The 24,349-nt window shown below is 42.7% G+C and overlaps 1 protein-coding gene across 1 annotated transcript in view; it reads left to right on the forward strand.

Annotated features, from left to right (window-relative positions):
- The window catches only part of COL5A2 (collagen type V alpha 2 chain), a 225,972-nt gene extending 202,644 nt beyond the window's left edge, over positions 1 to 23,328 (forward strand). The window contains exons 49-54 of the mRNA XM_040357173.1: positions 642 to 695; positions 5,150 to 5,257; positions 5,367 to 5,655; positions 6,411 to 6,601; positions 13,379 to 13,618; positions 21,261 to 23,328. Of these exons, the coding sequence (XP_040213107.1) occupies positions 642 to 695; positions 5,150 to 5,257; positions 5,367 to 5,655; positions 6,411 to 6,601; positions 13,379 to 13,618; positions 21,261 to 21,407 (1,029 nt within the window). The 3' untranslated portion in view covers positions 21,408 to 23,328. The remainder of the gene's footprint in view (positions 1 to 641; positions 696 to 5,149; positions 5,258 to 5,366; positions 5,656 to 6,410; positions 6,602 to 13,378; positions 13,619 to 21,260) is intronic.
- The last annotated feature ends 1,021 nt before the right edge of the window (positions 23,329 to 24,349 follow it).

The raw sequence follows: 24,349 nt of genomic DNA on the forward strand, positions 1-24,349 counted from the left end.
GTATGTCGGTTAAACCATAGTACCAGCTGGAATAATCGGGAGAAAAAAGTTTAGTAGAAGTGGTATGGGTGGGTCTCCTGAAGAAAAGCAATATCACAATGGAGACATTTAAATTCCCTAAACAGGTTGTGTCTTTTGCCAGAAGCATATAAACCTCTCACGTTAAGTGACAAGGTTACTGGTCAGGAAGTCACCTAGGAAATTCTCAGTTCTTATGCAGTACTTAATATTTGTATCAGAGTAGGAAAGTGGAAGTCCCCTCCTTCTACAGAGACCAAGTAGCCAAGAGCATAGGCCTGGAGTGGGCATAGTGAAGCATTTGCTATAGGTAAGGTAAGTATTTCAGCCTTCCTATTACTCTTTATTTATACATCCTGGCAGAGCTGCAAAGTAGTTGTAAATGATAATTTCAGTATAGATTAAATTTAATGTATGAATCGGTTTAATCTGAATTTTGCACTGTATATTTATCTTCGTAATATTCATATAAAACAAATGCACAGTCTACATATTTTTTAACTGTTTATGATCTGCAATAATCAATCTGCATTAATCAATCCTAAAATATTATAATTTCTGCATTTTGTAATTGCAATGTGTTACATACTATTCTGTTTTAACTGACGTATTTACTGTTTTAGGGTATTATTGGAGAACAAGGTGCTACTGGTCTTCCTGGTCCTTTCGGCCCCAGAGTAAGTCTTAAAATGATTACACTGTTGCCTTATTAGTAAGTAGTATCCACTTTGTATAATCGAACAATGGAGCAAAGAACAAATACAGGTTATAATGTGTGTGCTAGAAAATAATGCAAAGATTACAAACCAATTTTTTGACTATTTAAAGATATAAAGCATCTTAAGTCAGCAGTAGACTAAATTATGTTGCTTCACATTGCAAATTCTGCTAGAGCCCATTTATTTTCCAACACCTCCAATGTCACATGCTTGGAGGGGCAATATTTTTCCTTTAAGGCTGGGTTCACGTATTTGAGCCTGCAGTATGCAGTCCGGTGTCCTGTGCATTTCTGTTCACTGGTTCAGGTGCAAATTATTCATTGAATTCGCACCTGAACCAGACCCAAAAAGGACCCTTTTTAAAACCACACCACAGCCGCCCCTGACATGTGTGAACCGGCTCAATAGAAAGCCGGTCAGACTCACAAGTTATGCAAATTAAAAACATCCAGTGGAATAATCCGTGCTCAGTCATGAATTTTATAAAAAAGACAAGAAGAATGTTGGCAGCCACTTATTAATACTGTGATACCAGCCAATATAGTAAAAAAGACTATATAAGCATCGCAGTGCAGCCTAGCAGTGCCTTGCAGTGCCAATCAGTGCAGCCTATCAGTGCCAATTACAGCAGCCTACCAGTGCCTATCAGTGCAACCCAATTACAGCAGCCTCATCAGTGCCGCCTATTAGTGTTGCCTCATCAGCGCCCATCAGTGTAGCCTATGAGTGCAGCCTCATCAGTGCACATCAGTGAAGAAGAAAAATTACTTTTCTTGCTCATACATCACAGAACACAGAGCCTTAATTGCTTAATGGGTTATGTAGTCACCACAGGTGATTGGACACTGGTAAACCCAATTAAAATCGAGTACCTCCCCCATACAACCCTTCCCAAATGGAGAGTACTTCAGTTTTTTCGCCAGTGTTTAAGGTGGTTGGTCACGTTGAACATGTGCTAAGAAGAAAAAGCTCTTTTGATGGTCTTCTGCAGAGGGCTAGGAGCTATAACCGGATCCATACCTCGGGCCGATATCAAAAACCTAAGATGGGTGGTGCCCGGGCCTCGTGTAAAGAAGAAATGAGGTTTGCCTGTAATGTCTCTCTGCGGAGGTCTGGGCTCTGGGATCCAGGCTTTGGTGTACCAATGCAACTGTGGCACGAAAAGTTACTGGCAGAGTCTTCTACAGGTCCAGGTATGAGGTTCCTCTAAGTAGGAACCCTTGGTAAACCTGAAGGTTGGCACAACATACCCGCTGTGATGGGGGAAAGCTGGATCTACTTTTTAGTAGCTTTCTTGCGGCGTGGATAAGGTAAGAGAGGATAATTTTTAAAGTAAATGTTATCTAGGATGTCTTTTCTGGTTTTCACCACTAGATGGAGTAAGTACATACCTGGTGTATTCCTACATAGCCATCCATGACACGCTCAGTGAAGTTGGTTAATTAAAACACAACTCACCTCCTCTGCTGCAGGCTCTGCCACAAATGCATACAGGGGTCCCCCAAGAAACCCCAGTGATCTATCAAAAGGAAGATCCTTTACTCCAGTTACCTGGAAAATGGTAACCACAGACGCCAGCCTTCTAGGCTGGGGGCAGTTCTGGAAGAAGCATCAGCCAGGGGAAGTGGCCTGGAGCCGAAAAGCTCCTACCCATCAACATTCTGGAGATTCGGGCAATTCATCTGGCCCTCAGAGTCTGGTCTTACAGACTGCAGGGTTGTCCTGTTCGGATACAGTCTGATAATGCTACGGCTGTGGCCTATATCAATCACCAAAGAGGCACCAGAAGTATGGATGCTCAAAGAGAGGTGAATCATATCCTGTCCTGGGCAGAAAGGCATATTCCTTGCCTGTCTGCGGTCTTCATTCCAGGTGTAGAAAATTGACAGGTGGATTTTTTAAGCCGCCAGCAGGTGAGTCCAGGAGAATGGTCTCTACACCCGACATATTTCAAATCAAACGTCAGAAATGGGGTACCCCAGATGTGGACCTGTTGGCTTCCAGGTTCAACACAAAACTGGACAACTTTTTGTCAAGAACAAGAGATCCCTTTGCTCAAGGGTCGGATGCCCTGACAATTTAATGGAAGCGATATTCTCTGATTTATGCGTTCCCTCCAGTTTCGCTTCTCCCACGATTCCTTCAGAGAGTCAAGAGGGAAGGAAAGCTGGTGATTTTGGTCACCCCGGCTTGGCCCAGGAGACCCTGGTACGCAGAAATCGCAAGGATGGCAGAAGGAAGACCGTGGGTTCTCCCACTACGCTCGGACCTACTATCGCAGTGGCCAATATTACATCCTGCCTTACAAAGTCTAAATTTGAGGGTTTGGCTGTTGAGGCCCACATTCTGAGAAAATGTCTCTCAGGTCCAGTCCTATCCACCCTGGTTAATGCTAGGAGGCCGGCCTCAAGGCTCATCTATTACAGAATCTGGAAGACATATGTTTCCTGGTGTGAACCCAGAACATGGCATCCTAGGAAGTATGTCATTAATAGGATGCTTGCCTTTCTTCAGTTGGGCTTAAATATGAAGTTGGCCTTGAGCACTATCAAGGGCTAAATCTCGGCCTTGTCTGTATTTTTAAAAAAAAACGCTTGCCTCTCATTCTTGTAGCCATATACTCAGCAAGGAGGGTATTGGAATTTGCGGCTCTTTCGTGTAAAGAACTGTATATGATTATTCATGATGACAGGGTGGTGCTGCGTCCTAACCCGACTTTTTTACCCAAGGTGGTTTCAGGATGTTATCTGAATCAAGATATAGTCCTACCATCTTTTTTTTCCAGATCCACAGTCTGCGGAAAAATAGAGTTTACACTCTCTAAATGTTGTAAGAGCGATAAAAATGTATCTGCAAGCTACGGCTCAGATACGGAAGACTGATTGTCTGTTTATTCTGCCACAGGGCCCAAGAAAGGGCCAGGCAGTGTCAAAATCTACTATTGCATGTTGAATTCCACAAGTCCTTATTCAAGCCTATGGTTTAGAAAAGAAGATTCCTCCTTTTCAGGTGAACGCGCACTCGAATAGAGCAGTTGGTACTTCATGGGCAGTGCATCACCAAGCCTCCATGGCTCAGATCTGTAAGGCTGCTACTTGGCCTTCAGTCCATACATTTACTAAGTTCTACCAGTTAGATGTGAGAGGGTACGAGGATGCCGCCTTCAGGCGTAGTGTACTGCAAGCAGCAGTATAGATCCTCTGGCCTGATACCGTTCTTATTTCTGATCTGTGTCTCCCTCCCCTCAATTAAAGTATTGATATGGGACATCCCATTAAGTAATTAAGGCTCTGTGTCCGTGATGGATGAGCAAGAAAATAGGATTTTTTAATGCAGCTTACCTGTAAAATCCCTTTCTTGTGAATACATCACGGGACACAGAGCTCCCGCCCCTCTTCAGAGTTAAATGTGGGACACTTATTGCTTTGCTACAAAACTGAGCTACTCTCCATTTGGGAGGGGTTATATTGGGGAGGAACTTAATTTTTAATTGGGTTTAGCAGTGTCCAATCACCTGTGGTGACTACATAACCCATTAAGTAATTAAGGCTCTGTGTCCCGTGATGTATTCCCAAGAAAAGGATTTTACAGGTAAGTTGTATTCAAAAATCCTATTATTTGCAAAATCTTATAACAGAAACTAAGAAAAAACATTTTAATTTTTTTCAAAATTCTCGTAATTTTTTTGTTTGTTTAGCAAAAAAACAGTAGTAATTAAATACCACTAAGATAAATCTCTATTTGTATGAAAAATATTATACAAATTTCATATGGGACAGTGATGCATGACCGTGTAATTGTCATTCAAAGTGCGTAAACACTGAAAGCTTAAAATTGGGCAGGTCAAGAAGGGGGTAAAAGTGCCCAGTAGCCAAGTGGTTAAATCTGGGCTGCTCAGCAAATTACATTTAAACACCATACTTTTAAATAACCTCTTATGTGCACCTGAATCTGAAAGCAGGTGGACTGTACTTCAATTGCAGTATACAAATACAAAACAGTTTAAGGATTGTTTTGTTTTTTTCCAAACAGTAACATAATGTTGGAGTTACCTAATATACTATCAGTATAACTTTGATAATACATTTTGAGTGTGAAAGATATAAAAAAATGACTGCCACACTACAAATTGAGTTCCCCTTGATTATCAGCAAAGTGACTGCATACAACATGCCTTCACTCAAAAATAAACGTTCCATGACATGTTTCACCACTCCTGGCTTGTCCACAAGTATTAAAGTTCCCCTGTCCTTGTAAGCAAGAGGAACTACATTTGGAGTGCAGCTGATATCTTTTTATGTCAAACCCGGATTGTCCTGTCCATGTATGATGAGAGGAACAATTCTTGAGTGGAGCTTTGGACATTTTTTTTAAAAGTCATTATAATTGTATGTGCTTTTTAACTTATATAGGGTCCACCTGGTCCAACTGGGCCTCCAGGTAAAGAAGGTAATCATGGATCAAGTGGACCGATTGGACCTCCAGGACCAAGAGGGACTGTTGGTGAAGCTGGGCCAGAGGTAAATGTCATTACATACTTAATTATGTATTTGCTTTAACTGTACATAACAGTAAAATAGCTATTGGTTGTGATGAAAATTTCACAAGCAAATACTTTTTTTTATCTAGGGCCCCCCTGGTGATGCTGGTCCACCAGGCCCCCCTGGACCCCCAGGCCTTCTAACAGCTGCCTTAGATGATCTATTAGGTGGCTATGATGATACTATGCCAGATCCTCTTCCAGAATTCACTGAAGATGAAGCAGCAGGGGATGGTAAAAAGAATGATCCAGGTGTTCAAGCGACTCTAAAATCACTAAGCAGCCAAATAGAGACAATGCGTAGACCTGATGGCTCTAAGAAGAATCCAGCACGCACATGTGATGATCTGAAACAATGTCATTCTTCAAAGAAAAGTGGTGAGTAAAAGATGAATTATACATGATTCTTTACATCTTGAATATAAAATACACAAAATACAGTGCTATTGTGAAAAGATTAATTAAACAAATTCAACAAATATCCAAAGTAATACAAAGTCCAATGGAGTGTTGACCGATTTTTCAAAGCCGTGCACCCCTTCCATAGACTTCCATGTAAGAACTTGGCACACATGTAGCCCAATTTCTCCTCTACAAGTGTGCAAAGTTTGTTGTCTGGGGTACCTACAGCTGGGGAGCACCGATTTTTCAAAGCCGGGCACCCCTTCCATAGACTCCCATGTTAAACGTCAGTCTAGTCATGGGCACAGTGAGGCATGGGCACAGTGAGGCATGGGCACAGTGAGGCATGGACACAGTGAGGCATGGAAACAGTGAGGCATGCACATGGAAACAGTGAGGCAAAGTGAGGAACAGTGAGGCATGCAGATGGACACCCTAGGCGTATACTTGAGTCAATACGTTTTCCAATTTTTTTGTGTTAAAATTAGGTGCCTCGGCTTATATTCGGGTCGGCTTATACTCGAGTATATACTGTACATACAGCAGTTGTGTCACTTTCACACATTTTTTTTATTATTATTTTTTGTTCATATCGCAGAGGAGTATAATGAGTTATTCTTTACATATTATTTATCAATATAAATATTTATACATCTTTAACTATCTTGAAATCTCACAATTTTATTAACTATATTTGTTGTATTCATATATTTCAATTTGTTTGCTCCCAGGAGAGTACTGGATAGATCCAAACCAAGGCTGCTCTGAAGATGCCATCAAGGTTTATTGTAATATGGAAACAGGGGAGACTTGTATATCAGCAAATCCTGCCAAAATACCTATTAAGACCTGGTGGACTGGTAAAGGGGGAGATAATTTCAAGCCCATATGGTATGGTGTGGATATGAATAAAGGAGCACAGGTAAGTTGTTTTGTGATGTTTTATTATGTTACATTAATAACAATCCTAGTAATACATAACTTTTAAAATTAGAAACCTGAAGCAATCCTAACATAACTAGTCTGTATTACCTATAATGATGACCTCTAAAATATTTGAAAATACTACGGTATGTTTTGTTTTAATGTGTATACAATTGTTAAAATTACTGCACTGTGGCCAGGCAGATTTAAAGGATACCATTTATTGCAGCTCTGCATTCAATATTATGCCCTTAATTATATATTTTTTTTTAAATCAAGCAATGTAAGTACCTGATGTTGTCTTTGTTTTAGCCTCTGACAGTCCCTGTGCAACAGATCTTTGATGGGGGAAGGATAAGCAGCCTGAAGGGTTAATTAGCTGCTCTGCACTGGAAGGAGCATGCTGGTACAAGAAAAAAGCAGTGTGCCTGGGAAATAAGCTCACCAGTGTGTTGCTTCTCTTTTCACTGTCCAGTTGTAGTGTTGGCAGGTGTAGTTCCTACTCCACCAAGCAGGTGGCGCCTTGCTACCTTGGGGATTGAGTATAATACCAGGGGGAATGATGTACCCTTGTAGCCTCCATAGGTATCGCAGGGGACACAACTGCAAGATTGGATGCTGCCATCCTCAGTGACCATTAGCAGCCATCTTGATTGGAAAAATGCTAATGAATAGCAGTGCCCCTCTGCCTTTGGTGAGCATTTGCAAGCGGATAGCATAGGGAGAGGCACCCTGCTAATCAGAGACACTGTTTAGACTAGTGTGAGGTTCCTTTGTGAGGAGGGTCAGAGTAGGGGATACAGCTGCTTGCTCCATATTACATCTTGTCTCTAATAGGGATGAGCTTCGTATTCGAGTCAAACTCATATGTCCGATCGTTCGTCGAATTACAAAAGTTTTGGGCCGTTCGCGCCAAATTCGAGTTAGATTTTACAGCCCATAATTCACTGCGGCATCGCAGTGCATTGCTGGCTGATGATTGGCCAAGCATGCACTATGACCCGCATGCTTGGCCAATCACAGCTTGCAAAAAACGGAGAGCCATAATTGGCCAAAGCCAGGGTGGCTTTGGCCAATTATGACTCAGGGGGTTTAGTACACGCCCCACACTATAAAAGGCCGCCTGCAGGTCGGCCTTGTGTAGTGTGTTGCGGTGGTTAAGAGAGAACAGAGAGAGACAGAGAGAGTGTAATTTTTTGCAGGTAGATAGAGCAGGCAGGCAGGCTAGTCAGTTAACCACTTAAGCCCCGGACCATTTTGCAGCTAAATGCCCAGGCCAGGTTTTGCGATTCGGCACTGCGTCGCTTTAACAGACAATTGCGCCGTCGTGCGACGTGGCTCCCAAACAAAATTGGCGTCCTTTTTTCCCCACAAATAGAGCTTTCTTTTGGCGGTATTTGATCACCTCTGCGGTTTTTATTTTTTGCGCTATAAACAAAAATAGAGCGACAATTTTGAAAAAAATGCAATATTTTTTACTTTTTGCTATAATAAATATCCCCCAAAAACATATATACATTAATTTTTTTCCTCAGTTTAGGCCGATACGTATTCTTCTACCTATTTTTGGTAAAAAAAACGCAATAAGCGTTTATCGATTGGTTTGCGCAAAATTTATAGCGTTTACAAAATAGGGGATAGTTTTATTGCATTTTTATAAATTATTTTTTTTTTACTACTATTGGCGGCGATCAGCGTTTTTTTTTGTGACTGCGACATTATGGCGGACACTTCGGACAATTTTGACGCTATTTTTGGGACCATTGTCATTTTCACAGCAAAAAATGCATTTAAATTGCATTGTTTATTGTGAAAATGACAGTTGCAGTTTGGGAGTTAACCACAGGGGGCGCTGTAGGGGTTAGTGTTCACTTAGTGTGTGTTTACAACTGTAGGGGGGTGTGGCTGTAGGACTGACGTCATCGATCGAGTCTCCCTTATAAAAGGGATGACTCGATCGATACGCCGCCACAGTGAAGCACGGGAAAGCCGTGTTTACATACCGCTCTCCCCGTGCTTCAGCCTCGGGGAGCGATCGCGACGGAGCGGCTATAAACGAATAACCGCGCCGTCGTCCCGGATCGCTCCCCTAGGGAACCCGCCCGCCGCACACAGCGGGGGGGTCCCGATCGGACCCCCCACCCACTAGAAGGCAAGGACGTATATATACGTCCTTCTGCCTGTCCGTGCCATTCTGCGGATGTAAATAGTCACGCGGCGGGGCGTTAAGGGGTTAAAGTTACAGTGTGTAGAGAATATATATACATCCCAGGTGTTGTACATATATTTATACACTGTATAGTTTAGCTAGATCAGTTCTTCCTAATTTACTGTCAGGCCGGTGATTGTGCTAGCTGCAGTATTCTCACATGGTGTATTGCCTGTGTCCTCTGTAGTTTGCACCTAAAGCTACTTGGTGTGTACTGCACATGTGCTCTGTAGTTTGCACCTAAAGCTACTTGGTGTGTACTGCACGTGTGCTCTGTAGTTTGCACCTAAAGCTACTTGGTGTGTACTGCAAGTGTGCTCTGTAGTTTGCACCTAAAGCTACTTGGTGTGTACTGCAAGTGTGCTCTGTAGTTTGCACCTAAAGCTACTTGGTGTGTACTGCACGTGTCCTCTGTAGTTTGCACCTAAAGCTACTTGGTGTGTACTGTACGTGTGCTCTGTAGTTTGCACCCAAAGCTACGTGGTGTGTGTACTGTCTGTGTCTGTGCTATTTTTCTCAATGATTTTAATCCATATTGCAGGGACCAGACATTACATTAAAGCCGCAAGCAGGTTTAAATTACTGTTTTCTTATAGAAATCTCATTTTGTGCAGGGACAGTTCTAAACATGTGCCACTTCACAGGCATACTATAGACCCCCAGCAGGTACAATATTGAAAGGAATTTTTTTTTTTTTTAAATTTAAGAATCATTAAAATCACTGCTCCAGAAAAAAACACAGTTTTTAAAACTTTCTTTCCATTGATACATGTTCCCTGGGGCAAGACCCGGGTTCTCAAAGATGTTTTCACAGGCATACTATAGACACCCAGCAGGTAAAATATTTAAAGGAATTTTTCATTTTTAATTTGTTTTATTTAAGCATCATTAAATCACTGGTCCAGAAAAAACGACTGTTTTTAAAACTTTTTTCCCATTGATACATGTTCCCTGGGGCAAGACTCGGGTTCTCAAAGACGTTTTCACAGGCATACTATAGACACCCAGCAGGTACAATGGGCCTGATTCCCAAAAGAGATACGCAGACTTAACTGCTGTTCAGTCTGTGCCTAACTTTGGAAACGATTCTCAAAAGGCTTTTTCCAAAGTTAGGCAGAAAATCTGACATGTGTAAGACACTTACACGGTCAGATCTTAGGATGCAGTACCGCATCCGCCACTGGGGGCATTTCTCATTGAAATGCAGCTTTGAGTATGCAAATGAGGACTTAAGCAGATTCTTAAAGCATTTCATCATTGTGATTTCTGCGTAAGTTCCGAATTTGCTTGCGCAAAACTAGGGCTGGTTTTACAATGTGTAAAGTTAGTCACACCTTGTAAAGGCCCATTCAAGCGACGGCATTTGGTATGCATTCCTGAGGGAGAACTCCACGGCAATTTTTAAATTCAAAACCGGCATGGGTTCCCCCCCAGGAGCATACCAGGCCCTTAGGTCTGGTATGGGTTGTAAGGAGACCCCCCCTACGCCGAAAAATCGACGTAGGGGGTCCCCCTACAATCCATACCAGACCCGTATCCAAAGCACGCTACCCGGCCGGTCAGGAAGGGAGTGGGGACGAGCGAGCGCCCCCCCTCCTGAGCCGTGCCAGGCCGCATGCCCTCAACATGGGGGGGTTGGGTGCTCTGGGGCAGGGGGGCGCACTGCGGGCCCCCCCACCCCAGAGCACCCTGTCCCCATGTTGATGAGGACAGGACCTCTTCCCGACAACCCTTGCCGTTGGTTGTCGGGGTCTGCGGGCGGGGGCTTATCGGAATCTGGGAGTCCCCTCAAATAAGGGGGCCCCCAGATACCGGCCCCCCACCCTAAGTGAATGGATATGGGGTACATCGTACCCCTATCCATTCACCTGGAGGCAAAAAGTAAAAGTTAGTAAACACACAACACAAGGGTTTTTAAAATAATTTATTATTCTGCTCCGGAGGCCCCCCCTGTCTTCTTTATTAGCTCTATTACCAGGGGGGGCTTCTTCTTCCACTCTCCGGGGGTCTTCTTCCACTCTCCGGGGGTCTTCTTCCACTCTCCGGGGGGGGTTTCTTCTTCCGCTCTCCGGGGGGGGGGGGCTTCTCCGCTCTCCGGGGGTCTTCATCTCTCTTCGCCGCTCTCCGCTGTTGACTCGGCGAACCCCGGTTCTTCTGCAGATGTCCGGTGCCTTCTTCTTCAGCGCTGGCTGCCTGCTATCTTTGTGTGTTAGCTCAATTTCTAACAGGCAGCCGGCGCGGTCTTCTGTGACGTCAGGTTCTTCTTCTCCCCTCTTCCGATGTTGCCTCGTCGCCTCTTGTCACTGTAATGATGGAAGCGCGCCTTGCATCCCATTTATATAGGCATCACCGTCCCATCATGCTCCGGCAGGTACCCACGTGGTGGGTGCCTACCCACGTGCACCCACCACGTGGGTACCTACCGGAGAAGCCCCCTCCCGGAGAGCGGAAGAAGAAACCCCCCCCGGAGAGTGGAAGAAGACCCCCGGAGAGTGGAAGAAGACCCCCGGAGAGTGGAAGAAGAAGCCCCCCCTGGTAATAGAGCTAATAAAGAAGACAGGGGGGGCCTCCGGAGCAGAATAATAAATTATTTTAAAAACCCTTGTGTTGTGTGTTTACTAACTTTTACTTTTTGCCTCCAGGTGAATGGATAGGGGTACGATGTACCCCATATCCATTCACTTAGGGTGGGGGGCCGGTATCTGGGGGCCCCCTTATTAAAGGGGACTCCCAGATTCCGATAAGCCCCCGCCCGCAGACCCCGACAACCAACGGCAAGGGTTGTCGGGAAGAGGTCCTGTCCTCATCAACATGGGGACAGGGTGCTCTGGGGTGGGGGGGCCCGCAGTGCGCCCTCCTGCCCCAGAGCACCCAACCCCCCCATGTTGAGGGCATGCGGCCTGGCACGGCTCAGGAGGGGGGGCGCTCGCTCGTCCCCACTCCCTTCCTGACCGGCCGGGTAGCGTGCTTTGGATACGGGTCTGGTATGGATTGTAGGGGGACCCCCTACGTCGATTTTTCGGCGTAGGGGGGGTCTCCTTACAACCCATACCAGACCTAAGGGCCTGGTATGCTCCTGGGGGGGGGAAACCCATGCCGTTTTTTTCTTTGAAAATTGGCATGGAGTTCTCCCTCTCAGGAATGCATGCTGAGCGACGCTGTCATTTTTTTTTATAATTATTTGTTTTCCTGGCGCGTATATTTTTTTTCACCCGTCGCAACTTTAGTGTCCCGTCGCAATTCTCAAAGCCGCCCGGCGTTAATTACGTTCGCGCGCTGCACGTCGGGAAAATGACGTCACACGCATTCGCAGTACGGCCGGCGCGCCTCATTTAAATTTTAAACGCCCCCCGGAGAGGAGGACCGCCTTGCGACGGCGGCACTTAAGTTACACAGCCTGAAATTTCTAGGTAAGTGCTTTGAAGATCGGGCACTTAGGTAGAGATTTTAAGTCAGTGTAACTTAACTGCTGAAAGTTAAGTTAGGCAGCTTTTTTGGGAATCAGGCCCCATATTTCAAGGAATTTTTCATTTGTTTTTATTTAAGCATCATTAAAATCACTGCTCCTGAAAAAACGTCAGTTTTTAAAACTTTTTTTCCATTGATACATGTTCCCTGGGGCAAGACCCGGGTTCTCAAAGACGTTTTCACAGGCATACTATAGACACCCAGCAGGTACAATATTTAAAGGAATTCTTCATTTTTTTTTTATTTAAGCATCATCAAAATCACTGCTCCTGAAAAAACAACCGTTTTTAAAACTTTTTTTCCATTGATACATGTTCCCTGGGGCAAGACCCAGGTTCTCAAAGATGTTTTACGACAATAACTTGCATATTTGGCACTGTGAATCGAGCGAGGAGGACGCTGCTCGCTTACACAGCTGGGATGCATCGCAGGATCCAGGGACAAGGTAAGTAAACCATGCCTGTGGACCCTGCGAGGCGATCCTGAGTCTGGCTCTGGGATACCGCTTTTGGTCCTGAAATCTTACACCGAGCCAGACTCGGGAATACCGCCAGGAGGGTTAAACCCTCCAATCTTATTATTACAAGTGTTGAAACCTTTCCTGGACTCTGTGTGTGCTGCTTCCTCAACTGGGTACCATATGAACTGCAGTAGAAAAAAAATCATGACTTCTGCTCTGTCAAACAGAGCTGTGCTGTATGGCATAGCTGTGTAAATCTCATAACTGAATAGTTAGAATTAGAAATTCTTTGGCAGGTACAACAACATACTTATCTGTATTTACCTGGAGTTCAGTCAATAGTCACCTATTAGATAAGTGAGTATTATTACGTTGTTTTTTTTGGAAGCTTTAAAACTAAAGTACTAAGGACATTTATGTGGAAAATAACATTGAAATTCTGAGATTAGATTTGTGCTTTAATATAGTGGAGCATGAGGTTTGGCATAGAAAGAGGGGCTTACTATTAGCTTTAAAAAAAAAACTCAATTAAACAAATACAGTGTCTTACTACTTACTTTTTTCTTTTCAAAACAAAGTATACTTAAAAATGCTAGATGTAATTTAGGGGTCATTTGTTTTTGTTTTCTTCGTTTCAGTTCGTCTATGGAGAAAGCGATTCCCCAAATACCGCTGTCACGCAAATGACCTTTTTGCGTCTTCTGTCAAAAGAGGCTTCCCAAAATATTACCTATTATTGTAAAAATGCAATTGGATATTTGGATGAGAAAAATCAGAATCTAAAGAAAGCTGTCATTCTTAAAGGTGCAAATGATCTTGATATTAGAGCAGAAGGGAACAGCCGTTTCAGATATACAGTTTTGGAAGACACTTGTTCGGTAAGTGCAAATCAGACAAAATACTGTAAATACAAAATTTTAATAAAGAAATTAATCATATACAGTAGATAAACCCACATGAAAAATGCAATCACTGCATTTTATCCCAAACTGCAGTTTAAAAATAAACGTCTTCAGTCTTGCATTAGGGGGTAAATTGCTAGCGTACCCTTTGATTATCACTATTGAAGAGACCGCCTATCCAAAAGTGATACACTTCTGAAGGACTTCAGTAGTTGGATTTGAGTACCCTGGAGTACTTACAAATCCTCTTTCTGTTCCCTAAGCTATAAAATATATTAAAGTTCTGCTTAAAGAGTAGAGCCCTTTCACAGGCTACAGTGGTTATGTTGCCTTGGGATCTTAAATACAGCTGTCTGAACAATAGATGGTGTAATTGTCAATTTTCTACCAAGTACTCGTTTGGAATGAGTTGACCCTTGATGATTTTATATTTAGTAAGGTATATGGATTTTTACATACGTTAGAGGTAAAATTAATAGGATAGAAAAAATAATACGAATCATGTACATTAAAACAGAAAACTCAAATTAGCTTTCCGCAGTCTAGAGTTAATATAATAAAAGATGATTTCTGTATGGTTGTTAACATTGTTAGTAACATTTTTACATAGCATTTTGCCGTATTAAATACATACAAGTGGTGGCATCCTAATAAACCAGGTGGCAGTCTGTATTACCGTCTGTATCTATGCACTAAGATAAAAGGCCTTCTGTGTGCCCACTCGCCCCCCCCCCCCTATTACTTACTGGAGTCCCATCTATGTCCAGCGATGTCCATGAGTGTCTCCTGGACTTTCCCTACTGATTAGCTGAGACACAGCAGCGGCGCCATTGGTTTCCGCTGCTCTCAATCAAAGTCAGTTAGCCAATCAGGAAAGAGAGGGGCAGAGACGCAGCTCAGTATCTGAATGGACACATGGAGCTGCAGTTCAGCTTAGGTGCCTCCTTAGCAAGTTGCTTACTGTGGGGGCACTCAACAGGGGGGAGGGACCAGGAGCACAGAAGAGGCACCCGAGAAGAGGAGGATCTGGGCTGCTCTGCAAATCCACTGCACAGCGGAGGCAAGTGTGACATGTTTGTTATTTTCTGTTCAAATTTTTTTTATTGAGAAAAAAGACACAGAGTACAGTAACAGACATTTTTGGTTGGAACAATAAAGGGTATGTCATGGTACATCACGGATAAAGCAAATACAGTCATAGCTAAAGCAACAGAACCTTCTAAACATAGACAACGTATGTCAATACTGAACAGCATCAGGTAGGGTGTTGTAAAGAAAATGACTGTAAACCTAACAATAGGTAACACATAAAGTGTATATTAATGAGGGGAAGAGCTCCAATCCAAAAGCAATGTATAACAAAAAACAATACCCTGTAGGTCTAAGGAAAGAGACCGTAAACTAGATCTAGGCAATAAATCTCAGCATTGCCTAAGAAATTACAAATAAAGTATTTTAATCAAGGAGAAAAGAGAATGCAGAAAGAGGAAAAAGAAAAAGGAAAGATAAAAGAGAGGAAACAAAGGGTGAAAAGGAGGGAAGAAAAAGAGGAAAGAAGAATGTCGGCGGGACCGCACGGAACCCTGGAAGGACACAGTTTCAAACAGAGAAGTCGTCTCGAGACTTATGGTACAAGTAGAGCAGTGTCAAACCCGGAGGGGAGAAAATTCTCCACCCAAGGGGTCCAGGTATTGTTGTGTTGGGTAATTCGGTCTAGGATCGTTGCCTCAATTTTACTATGAATCATCGCTTGGGTCACTTTATTCTTTACCTCTGATATGTGTAGTTGAGGAGTCTTCCATGCCCTAGCTATTGTCTGTTTAGCAGCTGTGGTTAGTTGAAGGAGGAGTCGAACTTGGGCCTTTGTGTAATCTTTACAAATGTGATTTAAAAGAGCCAAGGACAGGTCAGGGAGGAGAGCATCATGGAGTAATGTGGAGGCCATGTGAAATATTTCTATCTAAAACTGTTGCGCAATCGGGCAGGACCACCAGATGTGTTCATGAGTACCCCTCTCCCCACATCCTCGGAAACATACAGATGGGTAAGATGGCAGGAGTTTAGAAATCCTTGCGGGGACAAGGTACCACCACATGAGAACATTGTAATTGGCCTCCAGGGCCACCACATTTTGGGAGGAAGATTTTGTGTAGGCCCATATGTTTGCCCAATCATCTGTATCCAATGTTATTTGCAGGTCTTTGGACCACTGTACAGCATAGAGGGGAAGGTCAGCCGAAGGGGCAGTGAAATGGTTGTAGATACGTGAGATAATACCAGGGGCATGTGGAACTGAGTTGCAAATGCTTTCATAGAAAGACAATCTGTCTAGGGAAGGGCAATCGCCGCTCTGACAAAATGGGCTATTTGAAGGTAACGGAAGCATTCATTAGAGGGTAACTTAGCTTGAGTTTGGAGATCTGAAAAAGTTTTGAGGGAGGCAGTAGTAACGAGATCACAGACTCGGTGTAACCCAGCCTGAGACCAAAGCCGAAAAGAGCTCCGTGAAGGCAGGGTAAAAAAGTTGGTGACCTATAAAGGAAAGTAACGGGGTATGGGGAGAAACCAACCAAAAAGGACCGCGTAGACTATCCCATAATTTGAGTGAGTGGCGCGTGACCGGGTTAAGTATGGGGCCACGGGCTGATGGGGGTAACCACAATAGGTTGGATACTATTAGTGGGAAAAGATCTACTGCTTCCAGGCTGACCCATATTGGCCTTTCTGTGGATGCGTGAAGTAAGGTTATTTGAGCTAGCTGAGCAGCCTGGTAATAACGAACAAAATTAGGAAGTCCCAGGCCTCCACTAAGTTTATTGTGAAGAAGAATAGATCTAGGTACCCTAGGTTTTATGGGACCCCAAATATACTCAAAGACCCGGGTCTGGACAATTCGATGGAAATAGGAGGGGACAGTAATCGGGAGGACTCTATAAAGATACAAAAGTTTGGGAAGCAAGGACATTTTGACAGCTGCAACTCGTCCTAACCAAGAAACACATAGCGGTTTCCAGGTATCTAATAGGGAAGATAGATGCGATAGCATAGGGAGATAATTAGACCTGTAAAGAGACGCTGGATCGCTGGTTAGTTTTATACCTAAATATGGTAGAGATGTAGTGGACCAAGTGAAGGGAAAATTTTCCTGTAGAACGGCAACTTCCTGGGGAGGGAGAGACACATGGAGAGCTTTAGATTTGGATTTATTAACTTCTAAGCCTGAAATATTTGCAAATTTCAGCAAAATCTGAATAAGGTTCTGCAGAGTTGTACGGGGAGAAGATATAAATAAGAGTGCATCATCCGCGAACAAGCAGATTTTATGGGAGGTAGAAGCAATCTCTAAGCCTTTAACGTCAGGGCTAGCCCTAATCAGGGCCGCTAGGGGTTCGATCGCCAAAGCGAAGATTAAAGGGGATAGGGGGCATCCCTGTCTAGTGCCTCTTTTTATCTGAAAGCTATCAAAACGAAACCCGGAATACTTGACGTAGGCCTGTGGTTGGTTATATAGGGAACTCACCCATTGCAAAAAATGTGGACCAAAACCCCAACGAGTAAGTATACAATTTAGGTAAGGCCAGGAGACCGTATCAAACGCTTTCCTGATGTCTAGGGACAACAGGTGCATTGGGATCTTACAGGTTCTGGCTATATGCTGTAGTAGAACAACCCATCGGATGTTATCGCTGTCATGGCGACGTGGCATAAAACCCACCTGGTCTTTATGTATTAGCCCACCAATGATGGGATTAAGGCGCAGGGCCATAATTTTGGCCAGAAGCTTGATGTCCAGATCGAGTAAGGAGATGGGCCTAAAATTGGACCAGAGGGAGTTATCTGTGTTGGGCTTAGGTATCATAGCTATTATAGCTGTCAATGTTTCTCGACCAAAGGAATGATGCTAAAGTAGTGCATTAAAAGATTTAGCAAGGAGCGGGGCTAGAGTACCAGCAAAAGTAAGTGCCCGAGAGCCCATCAGGACCCGGCCGCTTATGAGATTTAAGGGTTTTGATAGCCAAAATGACCTCTTCAGTCGTGATGGGCTTCTCAAGGAACTCACGATTAGAATCAGATAATGTGGGTAAAGAAATATCCCGGAATAGCGATTCGGCAGTGGAGGGGGAAAGGGAGGATTGAGCTTTATACAACTCTTCCAACCTCTTTCGAAATTCAGACAAAACTTTAACAGGATTACTGGTGTATGTGTTTTTGTCTATCCGAAGCCTGATAGGAACATGGTTCCGTTCCGGACGACGAAGACGCATAGCCAGAAAAGTATCCGGTTTGTTAGCCTTTGTGTAAATAGTGTGGTTAGATCTGCGGATAGCCTTATCGGACGATCTAGCCAACAACAGATCCAACTCTGTTCTTGACTTTTCCATAGCTATTCTATGAGGTTCAGTAGGGGAGGACTGAAATTGAAGGAAACATTGATGAAAATCTTGTTCCAAATTGGCCAACCGGATTTTTTTGTCAGAATTTAAATGGGTAGACACCGAGATGCACTTACCCCTGATTACCGGTTTGTGCGCCTCCCAGAGAAGGACAGGAGAGATATCAGGGGTAGAGTTATGTTTTAGGTAATCCGCAAGGGCAATCTGGATATCAAGACAGTATGACTGATTAGTGAGGTGGACTTCATTTATACACCAGGTGCGATCCCTGGACAGAGGAATTAAGGAGGAGACAGTGGTGAGTACTGCACAGTGGTCCGACCAGGAAACAGGCTGGATAATAGAGTTAAGTAATATAGGGGAGGATGCAACCGGGACAAAGATATGGTCGATCCTGGAAAAAGATTTGTGGGGGTATGAGTAGAACGTATAATTTTTCATTGCCGGGTTGCACTCCCGCCAGGATGTTTGTTATTTTCATCGAAAAAAAAAAACAAGACGTAACAATCACTAACTTTGTGATTCTATAATACATTCAGATTAACTAGTAGCCGACCGCGCACCGTCATTATACGGCGGCAGGTCGGCTCTCCTGGGCGAGAGCCCGTAGCTATACGTCCTATCGTATAGCCGCCACTAGGGGGCGCGTGCGCGCCGCCGGAGGCGCGCGCGCGCGCTCCCCGCTCGCCCCCGACTCCCGTGCGTGTGCCCGGCGGGCGCGATCGCCGCCGGGCACACGCGATCGCTCGGTACAGAGCGGGGAACGGGAGCTGTGTGTGTAAACACACAGCTCTCGTTCCTGTCAGCAGGGGAAATGCTGATTTTCTGTTCATACAATGTATGAACAGAAAATCAGTGTTTCCCCTAGTGAGGCCACCCCCCCCCCCACAGTAAGAACACACCCAGGCATACTTAACCCCTTCCCCGCCCCCTAGTGTTAACCCCTTCACTGCCAGTGGCATTTTTATAGTAATCTAATGCATTTTTATAGCACTGATCGCTATAAAAATGCCAATGGTCCCAAAAATGTGTCAAAAATGTCCGAAGTGTCCGCCATAATGTCGCAATACCGGAAAAAAAAATCGCTGATCGCCGCCATTACTAGTAAAAAAAATATTAATAAAAATGCCATAAAAATACCCCCTATTTTGTAAACGCTATAACTTTTGCGCAAACCAATCAATAAACGCTTATTGCGATTTTTTTTACGAAAAATATGTAGAAGAATACGTATCGGCCTAAACTGAGGAAAAAAAATGTTTTTTTATATATTTTTGGGGGATATTTATTACAGCAAAAAGTAAAAAATATTCATTTTTTTCAAAATTGTCGCTCTATTTTTGTTTATAGCGCAAAAAATAAAAAACGCAGAGGTGATCAAATACCACCAAAAGAAAGCTCTATTTGTGGGAAAAAAAGGACGCAAATTTTGTTTGGGTACAACATTGTATGGCCGCGCAATTACCAGTTAAAGCAGCGCAGTGGAAAATTGTAAAAACACCTCTGGTCTTAAGGCTGACAAATGGTCCGGTGGGAAAGTGGTTAATAAACACCCATTGCACCAAATGCACCAAAATTGCATGTACTCTGTTAATATTTTTTAATTCTTCTGAACCCAACTGGATATGTGAAGACCAGCAAACTGTTCCCTTAGAAGAAAACATTTAAGAATTAATCAACTGGTTTTGAGTGTTTTTGACTTTTTGTTTTGCTCTGTGTTCCATTGGGGGAGGTTTCCTTAATTTCCTCTCTTAGGACGAGAAAGGAAGTAAGAGGATAGTTCCTCAAAATATGGCAATACCATTTTTAGTTATGATTGGAACTGTGGGCCAGATTCACAAACTAGATACGACGGCGTATCTACTGATACGCCATCGTATCTCTGTTTCTAACTATGCGACTGATTCATAGAATCAGTTACGCATAGCTAGCCCTAAGATCCGACAGGTGTAATTGAATTACACTGTCGGATCTTAAGGATGCAATTCTAGGCCGGCCGCTAGGTGGCGAGGCCATTGCGGCCGGCGTAGAATATGCAAATGAAGACTTACGGCGATCCCCGAACGCCCCGAACGGCCCGTCGATCGAAATCTACGTTGTTTCCGTCGAGTTACACCGCGTAAAACTAGGGCTGAGCCCTAGTTGTCTTAAGCCATGGTAAGTATGGCCGTCGTTCCCGCGTCGAAATTTAAACATCAACGTCGTTTGCGTAAGACGTCCGTGAATGGCGCTGGACGCCATTTACGTTAACGTCTAAGCAAATGACGTTGGTGCGACGTCAGTTAGAGCAAAGGGAGGCCGGGTAATTTATCCGACGGAGCATGCGCAGTATGGGACTCGCCCCATTCGATTGGGCCCGCCTTGCGCCGGACGGATTTAAGTTACACCGCTGCAAATTTCCAGGTAAGTGCTTTGTGGATCGGGCACTTAGGCAGAAAATTTGCGGCGGTGTAACTTAAATCGGAAAAGTTAAGTTGCGCCCGGGCTACGTGAATCTGGCCCTGTGTTTCTAGGGGAAGCTTTGCTCCTAACTCCAAATCTAGTTACTAAAAAAATTTCCTGACTGGAAATGGTCACCAGAATAAATAAAGAGGGACACAGATGTCAACAAACACCTGGAAGTACCCTACCCCACAAAAAAAAAAAAGAAAAACTGAACTCCAAGCTTATATGAAAAAAACACTTTTTTATTCCAGTAATATATTATTTTAAATGATTAAATATATTTTTTTACATAGAATTAGCATAATCTGCAAAAGCTGGTTTGATCTCAGGCCCCTATAATTTCCTGTGCTAAACTCGGACTGAAAGAAAGAAGGTCAAACAATTAAGACGTTGTTGCTTATAGGGAACATGCTTACTGTCTGGAAAATCAGTGATGACTTCATTGTTTGAGCAGTCTTCTGCAATCCAATCACAGATTGAATGGATTGGGTCCTAAATCATCTTTATTGTTTATCTGCTGTGTAGTCTGCAGAAAAGTCCTGATTCTTTGTTGGGTAAAAAACTTCAGGTACATGTATTTTAATTGTGTGTTTAGAGTCTTAATGTTTAAATCTTCTTATTTGTGGCTACCTCGAAGTGGGAAATTTGCTTTCACAAAACAGTGAAAAATAAATAAATGTGTTTTATAGCATTCATTCCATAACTAATATGTGATAAAACTTGTTTTTGATTAACTATTAAACAATGAAATCACATTGTGTTCTTTTTTTTCATTGTAGAAACGCAGTGGAAATGCAGGCAAGACTGTCTTTGAATACAGAACACAAAATGTGAAACGCCTACCCATTATCGATATTGCCCCTGTGGACGTTGGCGGTGCAGATCAAGAATTTGGAGTAGACATTGGGCCAGTTTGCTTTTTGTAAATCACCAACAGAACAATCTAAAAACTTTAGGTGACTGACGTTATCCTGAGACTCTTGAAAATAATAGCTGGCAACACCAGCACTGTACATACAGGTTTCCATGAATTGCCATTTTGTTAATTGCCTGACCTACCACCAAGTATTTATTTTACATTTTTTTTATTCAAGAGCAGAAATACTGTAAAAGGACCAACGTTTCTTTATAGTTTTCATTTGCGGTTAATTCTTTCATATTTAGGAGTGATCCAGCATCTAATTGGGAAATGTATAGCCAATGTTCTAATGTTTACATCAATGCATGCCCAATATCTTGACATGTGAAGCTACATTTTTAGATTTTACTTGTCCATGTCTAAAAATGTGTTTTAAGGCACCATTGTTTTACTTTGGATCCAGTTCATCAAGCTTTATATTTTACTTTGTACAATTAGTGGTAAATAAGCTAAAACACTGACATATTTGGTAAAAGCCATATGTCAGTATTGGGGTCCTTTCCCAATTTGCCAAATCCACATTGCCTGTGAATATTCTTCCCCAAGGTTTCCATTGTATCTGTACCATTCACAGTGTTCATATTTTGATGAATTGGTTGGTTTGGCGCAGGTTTCTGGATAGTTTTAGATGTCAATATTTATTATTGTCATTTTGGTTGTGAAAGATTTCATAAACCTACAAGGTTATTTCTATTTTCAGCAATCGATCACTTTACACATTATACGTATGGACAGATTAGTAATACATTTACCATTCAATCGAAATTGTTGTACAAAATACTGTAAAAATTGGTTACAAAGCTTGATGGATTTTTGATATCTCTTTTCGTATTATAGTTTATCTGTAATGCAAAGACATTGAAGTGAAAGTCAAGGCACCAGAATAAAATTCATTAGAGAAACTAATATCTATGTCCATTAATAAATCTTCACTTATAAAATTAAATAGTAGAAGTAACAATACATGTTCCTTTAAAATCAGGCCACATATTCTTGTTGGTCTTCTCCCTTTTTTAAAAGATGCAGCCCTATAGGGATCACTGCAGAGATTTAACCTGATAATAGACATGGAACTGGGGCGAGGGGGGGGGGGGGTACTATGCTATTAATAACCCTTTATTAGTGGAGGGAATAGTGCTAATGTCACTGATGTGTTGCATTGCCCAGTGTATCTGCCCCTGATCATTGGTGGCACTATTAGAGACAAAAATGTTGCAATTTACTTGCTTGTCTCCACTTCATTACATAAGAAATGTTCCCCAGATTGGGACTCAGATTTAGTGCCTGTTATAGCATGAGTGTTGACTGCAGAGTAATAACATAAAAGGTAAGGTGTATTAATTAGAGCCAAAGTGTTGATGAAAAAATATTGCTATGACTTTCACTTTATATAAGTATGTATAAACATATGATATTCAATGTGGTGCAGAATGAAAAAAAATATAGAAATATTTATTTACGAGTTTTATAGGCAAGTTTTTTTTATTTACATGTCTTTTTTAAGTACACATACCATATCACTCGAAAAAAATTGATTTAAAAAATGAGGGAATATATCCATAACACAAACAAACTGTTATGTACAGTTGATGAATCATATTTTCTTTTTTTACCCACAACAAGATGTCAGGTACAATAGGATCAAACATTTCATAGCATAAGCTACCTCATCTCGTGATGCTGGGATGCATTTAAAATACATTTGTTTCTTGTTGCATATAAAAAGGTGCTGTGCTGTTGTTGTAAAGAGAATAGGGAAAGTCCAAAAAATGTCTGATGGTGCTAAAAATTCCTTTTGTAAAGTCCTGAATAAATAAAAAATTTACAGTTGCCCGTAAAGGATATTATTTTATACATTTAATGTGCTTTTCATACTCTTTATTAAGTACATGCTCTGTACATATATATAAATATTAGCTTTGCTTTAATTGTGTTAAGCATTTTTTTTTTTTTTTTACTTTTTCACCTTAATGTACTTTATTATTCTGTAAAGTTTTCACAGGACGGAGACAGCAATACTTGAATAAATGAATTACAGGTAAAAAAACAAAAATCAAGACATTGCAGTCTAAACAAACTAAAAGCTAACCATGTATTGTTTCAAATCTATTCATTAAAAAGTTGCTCCTATCTTTGGTGAGTGTGGAATTGCTAAAAAGATTATTAATTAAATTCCCCTGGATAAAGCAGCGCAGCCATAGGCTGGCACTGCTGTCAATCACATCTAATTACGCGGTGCGCCGGGGGCAGGGCCGAGTGATACAGTGAGTTCTTGCGGAGAGGAGCCGAGACAGCCACCGAGGGACCCCAGAAGACCAGGTTCGGGGACACTCTGTGCAAAACAAGCTGCACAGTGAAGGTAAGTATGACATGTTTGTTATTTAAAAAAATAATAATTAACTTTACAACAGGATTGCAACAGGTTTGAGGATATAATGTATAACCAAGTTATTTAAGAGATATTTACATTTTAAGCTTTGAGTACAGTAGGTGACCGTGATATTGTGTCAATCTTGCTCCCTTTCTCGGCGAGATTGACCACCTACGAGCCCCATCGCGGGAGCCAGCACCGAGCTGGCTTGCCGCGATGGAGACAAAGCCGTCATAGAAGCGACGGGAGATCCAACTTGGTTTCCCGCCAATTCTACATTATGCTCCGGTACCTACCCACGTGATACCTACCCACGTGGGTAGGTACCGGAGCATGATGGGACTGTGAGGCCTATATAAGTCAGATGTAAGCTGCGCACCTGTCATTGCAGCGAGAAGAGGCGACGTGTCAACATCGGGAGAAGGCAGAAGAAGAAGACGTCACAGCACAGAAGAAGAAGAAAACGTTAAGCCCTGAAGGAGAAGGCACCGGACAGCGGGAGGAAGAACCGGGGTGCGCCGAGTCAACAGCGGAGAGCGGCGAACATAGAAGAAGACCCCCGGAGAGTGGAGAAGACC

Source organism: Rana temporaria, chromosome 6 (genome assembly GCF_905171775.1).
Source record: "Rana temporaria chromosome 6, aRanTem1.1, whole genome shotgun sequence".
Classification (NCBI taxonomy): Eukaryota; Metazoa; Chordata; class Amphibia; order Anura; family Ranidae; genus Rana; species Rana temporaria.